At 36.2% G+C, this 10,632-nt stretch overlaps 1 protein-coding gene across 2 annotated transcripts; it reads left to right on the forward strand.

The window, feature by feature from the left end:
- The first annotated feature begins 667 nt into the window (after positions 1-667).
- Positions 668-1,690, forward strand: LOC111012219 (thaumatin-like protein 1b). Of its 2 annotated transcripts, none has more exons than XM_022286290.2 (2): positions 668-764; positions 849-1,690. In XM_022286290.2, exons 1-2 carry the CDS (start codon positions 707-709, stop codon positions 1,529-1,531), a joined length of 741 nt encoding a protein of 246 aa, XP_022141982.2. In that variant the 5' UTR covers positions 668-706; the 3' UTR covers positions 1,532-1,690. The 2 variants fall into 2 exon arrangements, with proteins under 2 accessions (XP_022141982.2, XP_022141983.2); XM_022286291.2 differs by having other exon boundaries at positions 852-1,690.
- The last annotated feature ends 8,942 nt before the right edge of the window (positions 1,691-10,632 follow it).

Raw genomic sequence — 10,632 nt, forward strand, 5'->3', positions numbered from 1 at the left:
AATAGTCACTCGGTATTGTAGCAGAGAAAAATTACTATTAATATATTCCTATATATTTTTGTACTGGAATTAATTATTTTTGGATGCCTTGATATTCTTAAGGCTTTCAGGGTGATTATGAAATTATTTTTACTCCGATAAGATCTACTAATACAGAAAATATATACGACAAACGTGAGCATAACCCATGCTCATCCAATTTGAATCTTTTCATCCTTTGGTACTTAAAAACAAAAATGTAATCGATAATATTTTGTGTACATGAATGGCCATGAAACTTGGTCAACTACCATTAAGTTATGAAAACAAAAACGTTATAGTTTGCCGAATATATATTACGTGCAGACATCAATAAATACATGTATAATTCAAACTGGGAAATACATGGTCAACATGAAATGGTCCAAATAATTAATAAACTATTCTTTCTTAGGCTACGGGCCACCCACATGTATATTTGTTTGGTTATTCATAATAAAAACAAATCCAAGCAGCCCAAGATTGTACTAAAAAATAGAAAATAAATAAAAACAAATTAAAGCAGCCTTACAATCTGGCGACTTGGCCAAATTGAAACAATTTGTTTTTCAGTTTTTGCATCACAAAATAGAGACTATAAGTAGGGACGAGGATAACCCCATCTAGAACATAACTCACATTAATTAGCAATAAAGAAAGCAATTAGATTAATTGTAATTGATTGATCATGGCAATTGAAGCAATGATCCACACCCTCTTCACTTTTGCTTTGCTCTTCTCCTCTGGTATGTATACATTATTAACAACATTCACTGTTTTTATGTTTTAAGTTTTGGATGAATTAATAATGTCATGTGTTTGTAAAACAGTAGTCCATGCAGCCACATTTGTTGTCAAAAACAATTGTCCACAGACCATATGGCCCGCAACACTAACCAGCGGCGGCGGACAATCCCAACTCTCCACCACTGGATTTCAGTTGCTTTCTGGAGCGTCGAGGAGCGTAGATGTGCCTGCGCCGTGGACGGGTAGGATCTGGGCTCGAACGCGCTGCTTCGTCGATAGCTCTTCAAGATTTTCCTGCGAAACTGGAGACTGTGCCTCCGGCTCCATTTCTTGCAATGGCGCAGGAGGAATTCCACCCGCCACACTGGCCGAGTTCACATTAGCCCCCAATGGAGGCATGGATTTCTACGACGTCAGCCTCGTCGACGGCTTCAACCTGCCGGCTTCCATAGCCACAGTGGGTGGAACAGGAGAATGCCAATCCACAGCTTGTTCTGCAAATGTAAACGGGGTTTGCCCAACGGAGTTGCAAGTCAGGTCAGGAGATGGGAGCGTGATTGGGTGTAAGAGCGCATGCCTTGCGTTTAATGAACCACAGTATTGTTGCACCGCTGAATTCAACGACCCCAGCAAGTGCGCTCACAGCCAGTACTCGTTGATCTTCAAGAACCAATGCCCTCAGGCTTACAGCTACGCTTATGACGACAAAACCAGCACCTTCACATGCAGCGGTTCGCCCAATTATGTTGTTACCTTCTGCCCGTAACCATATAACATAAAATCTCTTTCGTTTCCTTTCATAATTATTCTATATTTTACTGCAGTGAATAAAATTGTACTATATGTACTCATCGGTGGAATAAATTTCAAGTTATACTATAGGAATAATACAAGTTGAATGTAATAAAATATAAATTGTGTTCCATGACAGTGTTTAATTTTCTCATTCTTACTAGTTAATGTTATGTCCTTTTGTGTGATGGGTTATTTCAACCACAACATCCACAAGCAATAATGCATCCACATTAAGAAGACTTGTATGGTTGATATCAGTTTGTCGAATAGACCATCCACAAGCAATGGCAAGAGTAAGTAAAATCTGTATTGTTACAGGTTTTACAACAGGACTAAATGTTTCTATCTATTCTATTTCTACAGTCTGATGGAAGCCCTTGGTTACAAGTCGAGCTTTGTAACGAGCAACTGACCCATCTGAATGTCTCCACACGAACGATTTGGATTGGTCGTCTGTAACAATTACAAAGCAGGTCGTATCCATAGTGTTGCTAGGATAAGATACCCAGACTTATCCATATACTATAGACCCTTTAGATTATTCTCGGGATATTATCCATATGTATATCGAGGATATATCAATATATAGCCAGTTTATATACTGTCCCGATTACATGTTAATAACCTTGGAGGTTTAGTTTATTGGATTTGGACAATGCAATGATATGAATTCAACAACAAATTGATTGAATATGAAACCACAACTTTATTGAATATCAATTTGTTTTTACATAATTACAAACTACAAGTTTAGGACAACACCCAACAAGTAAAACCCGTATTGTTATTGGTTTTACAACAGAACTAAATGTCTCTGTATAGTCTATGTTTGCATTTTGATGGAAGCCCTTGGCTACAAGTCGGGCATTGTAATGAGCAACTGACCCATCTGAATTCCTCCTCATTTTGAATAATCATTTACAACATATTACTTTCTTATCTGGAGGTTGAGACACAAGATCCCAAATATTGTTATTCATTAAAGTTGTATATACTCATCATGCATAGCTTCTCTCCAATGGTTATGCTTCAAAGCCTCAGTGACTGTAAATGGTTCAGTGTCAATGTAATCGACTAAGAAAACTTTATGCTTGAAAATATCGTTTTTGGTCTAATTCACCATAGGATGGCAATTACCAGTAGAGTTTGGTTCAGTGATAGTAGGACTTGGTTGATTAATACAAGTAGCAGCAGGAGCAGATACCTCTGTGGGAGATGATGAAGAATTTGGGGTGGGGAAGTGATTGGGAGAGGAAACATTAGATGGGGGATTGTGATTGGGTAATGTAGACGCCATAGGGGAAGGTGAATCTAGCATGGAAGAGTTATTGGAAGACACAAGTAAAGGAATAGAAGAGAGGAGGAAATGGAGGAAGAAGTTTGAAGAGATAATGTTGTAGAAAAGGGAAAACAAGTTTCATCAAAAGTAACATTGTGAGAGTTTTAAAGGCGACCAATTGAAAAAAGAAACTTGAGACCTTTGTGAATATTATTGTAGCCCAAGAAAGTACACAGAACAAAATGAAAGTCAAGTTTGTGATTATTATAGGATTGGAAGACAAGGAAATCATAAACAACCAAATACTTTCAGACAAGAATGGGTTGGTTTCTGTTTAAAAAGAATCTCTAAGGGACTTAAACCATCCAAAACAGGTGTAGGAAGTTTATTAATTAAGAAAACAGTAGTGGAAAATGCATCACCCCAAAACTCTAAAGGCAGAGAAACATGAGACAGAAGTGTAAGACCAATATCGACTATATGTCTATGTTTTCATTCCGTTTTGTTGAAAAGAATATGGGCAAGAGAAGCCATGTTCAATACCATGTGCTTCTAAAAACTGAGTGAAAGTTTTAAATTCACGTCCACCATCAGATTGAAAGCGAATAATGGAGGTACAAAAAAGTTTCTCAACGTGAAGTTTAAAGGTAAGAAAAGCTTGAAATGCTTATGACTTATTATGAAGAAAATAAATTGAAGAGTAGCGAGAATAAACATTAACAAAGTTTATGAAACAACGAAATTCATTACATGAAGATTTATGTGTCGGACCCCATAAATCAAAAATAATAAGTTGCAATGGAGCTGTGTAAGGAGTTGATGATAAAGTGTAAGGTAAAGCATGACTTTTACCAATAGCACATGCTCTGCAAAATGAGAAATTTTTATTTGAGCTAAACACAAAATATTGTTTGAGAACTTGGTTTACAATTGAAGGAGATGGGTGACCCAACCTCCGATGCCACAAATCTGGAATAGACATAGACTTACTAGAAGGGAAAGACAAGATGAAGTGACTTACAACATTTAAGACTTGTTATGATGCGGAATTGGCATTGTCCTTAGAGATGAGAGTGCATTTGTCCAACTAAAAGGTATATAGATCATTACGAATTGTCCTTTGGAGTAGGACCATGCCCAGTAATTTGATCCTTCACAAGGCAAATGAAGGGTGAAATTCAAAGAAAACTTTATTGTTTCTAGTGAATTGGAAAACACTAATAAGATTCTTACTGACAGCAGGAACGCGAAGCACATTTTTTAGATGAAAAATATGATTGGAGAGGGTAGAAATTGAAGAAAAATCGGAGTGTCGAATGGACAAACCTGGTCCATTTGCAGCTTGTATTTGTTGATTTCCAATAACTTCATTTCCAACATCTAAGTTGTACAAATCGTGAGTAATATGGTTCCTAGCTCCCGAGTCTAGGTACCAATTAGTGTCCCTATTAGAAGAAGAAGCAATCATAGCAGACATATTTGGTGAATAAGTGGGACTAGACATTTGTATAAGAACCACCAGAATTGTTAGTCACTTGATTTTGTGGCTGTGTAAATCGAAAGTAACATTGTTTGGCTGTATGACCAAACTGGTTACAAATCTTACCTCTGTTACTCCAATTTCTATTACCATTTGTATAATTTCTGCCACGATGCCATTGTTGGTATGAGGAATTGCCTGGAGGACGCTTGTCATTTTCAACATTCTTTGCATTTTGATAAACAATATTTGTTGTTGGTATAGAACCATCACCATTTGCCACGTTGTTTTTCTCAATTTTACTCTCACATGATAAAAGCAGTGCTGTCACTTCTTGGATTGATAAAGGTGCTCTGATGGAGGAAATAACAGAGATGATGGGTTCAAAATCTGGACCAAGACCAGATAGGAAATGCATGATATGGTCTTCAATTGGGACTGATTTTCTTGCTGCAGTCAATGAATCCACCATTTTGTCTACTTGTCGAAGATAGTCTTTGAGAAAAAGATTACCTTTTTGTAAGTTCTAAAGTTTAGTTCTTATTTCCATGAACTTTGCCAAATTTCTAGTGGAGAACATTTGTTACAAATTGATCCATATTTCCTTTGCAGTTGTGCAATGAAGCATTTCAGAAAGAATCTCCTCCGGCATTGAGTCGGGTAGCCAAGAAGTAATAAGACGATCTTACCTTTTCCATTGAGTGTAGTCAAGATTTATCTTTTTTCTTGATATTTCTCCTTCTATAATTTGTCTTGTCTTGGTGAATCAAAATCCTCGTTGACATAGCTTTCAAGACCATGTCCTTCGAGTGCTACAAGAACTTGAAATTTCCATAGTAGAAAGTTCTTATCGATAAGTTACACAATTAAAACCTTGTTTTCAGGATTGATCGATTTTGTATTCTGGTTTGATAAAGAAAAACCAGAATTGTCTCCAGATGAAGAAGAAGCCATGATCAATAAATTGAAGTCGTTAGACAATGAGCTCTGATACCATATTTGTATAAACAGAAAATAAACGATGAGAAAGATGAGTCAAGAAAGTGTTTTTCTTTTATGATACGTTGAGTGCACCAAACACATGTATTTATACGCATCTCAATCCTACAGATCGAGAGAAATGAGTGACTAACAATAGGAATTCAGTGAATCAAAACCATTTAACTAATTATTCTAACAAATTAACAACTCATTAATGAGTTACATGGTAGCGGTAAAGACGAGTACCAGTGCCTCTTCTTCATCTTCCTTGTCCAATCCCTCTCCCCTCCGTTTCCTATCTCAGCTTCTACAACTCCGTCACCTAACCCTCTGCTACACTGGGGGCATTAAGCACCAGAGCCTCTGCCGCAAGCTTACTCTCGGTCTTGCCACCAATAGGCTCAAGGAGATGAAAGACTAAGATTTTCAGTTCCTTCTCCTCCGCCATTGCCGCCGGCGGGGAGGTAGTTGGGTAAGTTTAGGAGGAATTAGGTTCTGAATTTTGGCTTTTTCACCATGGTGAACTTGGCGAGCCGGAGCGTTTGACGAGCCTGCACACTAGGGGAGTCATCCCCATCCCTGCCGCTGTCCTCGAAATTTGGGAGTGGGGACGAGGCGAGATTTTCAGATTGGGGATGGGTTCCCCGCAGGAAACCTGTTCCCGACATATATATATATATTTTAATTTTTTTTAAGAAATATTTATTAATATTTTAATTATTTAAAAAATACAAACATTTTCTTTTATGGAATATTTTAAAATTCAACTAAATATAATTAAAAGTATTTATTAAAATTAATATATATTAATATGATTATATATAAATATATATAAAATAATAATAAAATATTGAATGGGGTGGGGAGACCTCACATCCTTGCCCTGGTCCCCACTGTGGTTCCGTTTAGGATCTCCAGTTTGACCTTGTCCCTGGTCAAATAAGGTACTCCCAGATCCGAGTAGGTTGAGTACCCCTTTAGAGAATATTTAGCAACCGTTTTGATGATTTATTTTAGTTGTGTATTTAAAATATCTCACAAATGAGCACTATTGTCATTTCCATCTCGCGTCTACTTACTTACTTTTGAGGAACATTTAAACCTTTATTTTAAAAATTACAGTGGAAAAATAAATAACTCCCTCTATTCAATGTCATTGTGGGTTAAAGAACGATAAAAAATCATTAAAAAAAACTTTCGTTTCTTATCATTATTAACAAGAATAATAATGAAAAAGGTCTTCCTTTTTTTTTTTGGAAAAAATAACATATCAATGGTATGCCCTTTTGTTACTATTCCCCATTTTGGTACTAAGAATAGTTTTCGTATCCTGTGAGTTAGTTATACTATGCTATTTCCTATGTTTGTGTTATCCCTATTTACTTTGTTTGTTGGAGGAATTCCGATTACTCAATTCAATCAAGAAACAATTGATTTGGATATATTATACAATGGCTAATTCCGTCTATAAACTTTTTACATGAAAAATAAAAAGTTTTGAAAATTGGTATGAATTTATTTAAAAAATGCAGCTTTAGTTTTTTTCCTAAACAGGTATGTCCCAAGATAAAATTGTAAATTCTTTGTAATTTTGAATCTTTGTGAAAAAAATAAGAATAAAAAATTAGCTAATGGTGTACTTAACCCCTTTTAACCCTTTTATATAGGGACAATTACAAATATGACAAAAAAATTTTAAAAAATAACAAATTTAGCATCTACATTTTAAATTTGCAAATATAGCAAAATTTTTAGAAAAAACGGAGATCTAATAATAAAATGTCAAATTTACCCTCGTAGCATTGATATACCATTGATATAGCACTGATATATATATATCTAATTTATTACTGATATATCATTGATATGTCTATGATATCTACCAATACAACTACTTATATGATTATATTATTTACTATTTATTGATTTACCATTAATATATGTGTAATATATTATTGATATGTCTTTGATATGCCACTGATATAATACTGATATAAAATTATTTACTTCTGATATATTTATCATATCTACCAATATAACTTCTAATATGGTTTGCCACTAATATACGTATGATATAACTATGATTTCTACTGATATAGGTTCTTATATGGTTATATAATTTACCATTGATTTACCATGCTGATATAACACTTATATATTTGTGATATATACTTGATATGTCTTTAATTTACCACTAATATAACTGTGATATCTACTAATATAACTTCTCATATGATTATATGATTTACCACTAATATAACTTTGATGCATCTATGATATATACTTAATATGTCTCTAATTTACCATTGATATAACCATGATATCTACTGATATCTAATATTGATGCATCTGTGATCTACTGATATCTACTGATGTATATCAGATATTAGTTACAAATATATTTAATATTGCCACTGATATACATCAAATGTACATCAGAGATACATCAGATAAGATATACATAGGTATATCATTACAAATATATTGAGTATATCATAAATTAGAGATACATCTGATGTATATCAAAGATACGTCGGATGTACATCAGACGTAGATCGGAAATATACCAGAAATCCATCGGACGTATATCAAATATAAATCTATCGGGCGTATATCAGGTATACATCCATCGAGCGTATATCAGATATACATCCATCTGGCGTATATCAGATATATATCATGTGTATATCAAATATCATAAGGGTAAAATTGGAATAATAAAAATTCCAAGAATAAAAATTCAAATATTTTTACCATATTTGAAAAATACAAAAATGGTTGACATTTTTGTAAATAGGTATAAAAGTTTAGCTACCAAATACAATTTCCCTTTTATATATGGTGATGCTTCGTGGATCTCCAGGGATGGAAGAATAAGTGTTGGAATCATAACAATCGACAATTTTTTTTTTTCTTTTGAAAAGAAAACTACAAGCTCATAGTGAAAAAGAGTAAATTTATCCTTGAATACAACAAAGCAAGAGCTTTTTCTAGCCTAAGGTGTTGGCATTAAGTCCACTATTTTAATGTGAAATCTTATTTTACAATGGGATGTAGGGATGAGAATTTGAACACGCGTTTTACATTAGAGAGGTATATTTTAGGTAAACCTAAAAATCACATTTAATTTAGATCTTTCTTATTATAAATAATAACAAACAAAAACAACATTCAATTAAATCTATTTTGGTCAAAGCGAGCATATAACTCAACGGTAATTGACATATATTTCCAATAGAGAGGCTGTGAGTTTGAATCTCCTCCTCAACATGTCGTACTAAAAAAAATTCTATTTCGATTCTAAATCTCATAGAGCTAAAAAAGAGTAAATATATCTCAATCACTCTCTAACCATCCTAGTCTGTTTCTTTGTTTTTCCAAAAATGAGTAGTTTCTTTTATTTATTTTATCCTTACACTATAGAAGCTTTTCTTTTCTTTTCTTTTTCTTTTTTCTTTTTCTTTTTTCTTTTTCTTCTTCTTCTTTTTTTTTTCCATCTCACTGACATTATTTCAATGTATAAAAAATAAAAACAAAAACGACCCAAAACGAGACAAGAGTTTGAAGTCTGAGACCATCGACTAGGGGAGACCAACCCATGACGTAACGAGCCGGCCCATGCCAAAAGACGACACAGCGCCGAGGCCATCACGGCGTCGAGGCGCCGACCCCACCTTGGCGCCGAGGTGTCTGCTTCTCACCTTGGCCTTCGAGCCAAGGTATAATCGACTTCCTCCGCACAGATCTAACGTCAAAAGGTTAAACACACATGTTCGGGGCCAGCCCAACATCCACCTCTTCTGTTGATTAACAATCGTTGGGCCTTACAACTCCGAATTAAGGCTCGACTACAAAAGGTTCTGGAACCATCCTCACAGCTATAAATAGCAGTGCAGCCTAACTATGGAAAGGCAAGTAACATACTTGAAACTCAATATTTCTCAACTCCCCTTTGCTAATTTAGGCATCGGAGCCCATGTGATTAAGGTCGCACCGGTTTAGATCGATTTAGTTTTGCAGGTATCAGTTCCTGTATCATCGAGTTAGGTATGTGCGAGGAGGAAAGTCGGAGGGTCGAAATCTACACATCAATAATTGGCGCCGTCGGTGGGGATAATACATCAAAGCAAGCTTAGTCGAAATGAAATCTCAATCTGAGGCGTGTAGAGTGGAGCAAGACGACATGAATCCTGGTGAGAGTCAGCAGTGTTTCGAAAAGAAGAGCCTGAATGAAGCGGCCGACCACTCAGGTGAGGCGAGACCGAGCCCTGATCATCGACTTAAATCACCTACCCTTAACAGGGGAGAACCGGCTTCGAGCCTGAATGAAGCGACCGACCACTCGGGTGAGGCAAGACCGAGCCCCGGTCATCGACTTAATTCGACCACCCTTGACAAGGGAGAATCGGCTGAGGAGATAGAATCTGTCCCTCTGACAGTCGAAGATCGACGAGTCAACATTGGAACCAGATTGGGGAATGACGAAAGAGAAAGCCTTAAAAACTTCCTCAGAAGCAACGTCGACATGTTGGCATGATTACATGAGAACATGCCGGGAATCGATCGAGGAGTCATGGTACATCGACTCAACGTCGACGAGAGCTGTAAGCCAATGAAATGGAAGCGTCGTGCATTCAACCAAGAAAGGAATGAGATCGTAGCTGAGTAGGTAGAGGAGCTACTGAAAGCAGACTTCATTTGAGAAGTACACTATCCCAAGTGGATATCCAACGTAGTGCTAGTAAAAAAGCCAAACGGCAAATGGAGAATGTACATAAACTTCACAGACCTAAATAAGGCATGTCCAAAGGATTCTTTTCCCTTGCCGCGAATAGATTAACTGGTTGATGCCACTGCAGGACATGAAAGATTGGGTTTCATTTACGCCTACTCCGAATATAATCAAATCAAGATGCATTTACCGGATCAAGAGAAAACCTCTTTTGTCACGAGCCGAGGTTTGTATTGCTACGTGGTGATGCCATTCGGATTGAAGAATGCAGGTGCAACCTACCAATGAATGGTGAATCGAATGTTTGCAGCCTTAATCGGCAAAAATATGGAAGTCTACGTAGACGATATGCTGGTAAAGAGTTAAAAGGATAAGCGACACGAGGAGGATTTGGCAGAAGCATTCGACGTTTTGCGAAAGTACAAGATGAAGCTAAATCCTACCAAATGCACGTTTGGAGTGACCTCAGGCAAGTTCCTGGCATTTTTAGTACACCAAAGAGGAATTGAAGCCAATCCAGATAAGATCAAAGCTATTCTGGAGATGGATCCACCTAGAAATTTAAAGCAACTATAAGGACTCAACGGAAGGATAGCAGCA

The sequence above is a fragment of the Momordica charantia genome, unplaced genomic scaffold (assembly GCF_013281855.1).
Source record: "Momordica charantia cultivar OHB3-1 unplaced genomic scaffold, Mcharantia_2.0 BLBB01000131.1, whole genome shotgun sequence".
NCBI lineage: Eukaryota > Viridiplantae > Streptophyta > Magnoliopsida > Cucurbitales > Cucurbitaceae > Momordica > Momordica charantia.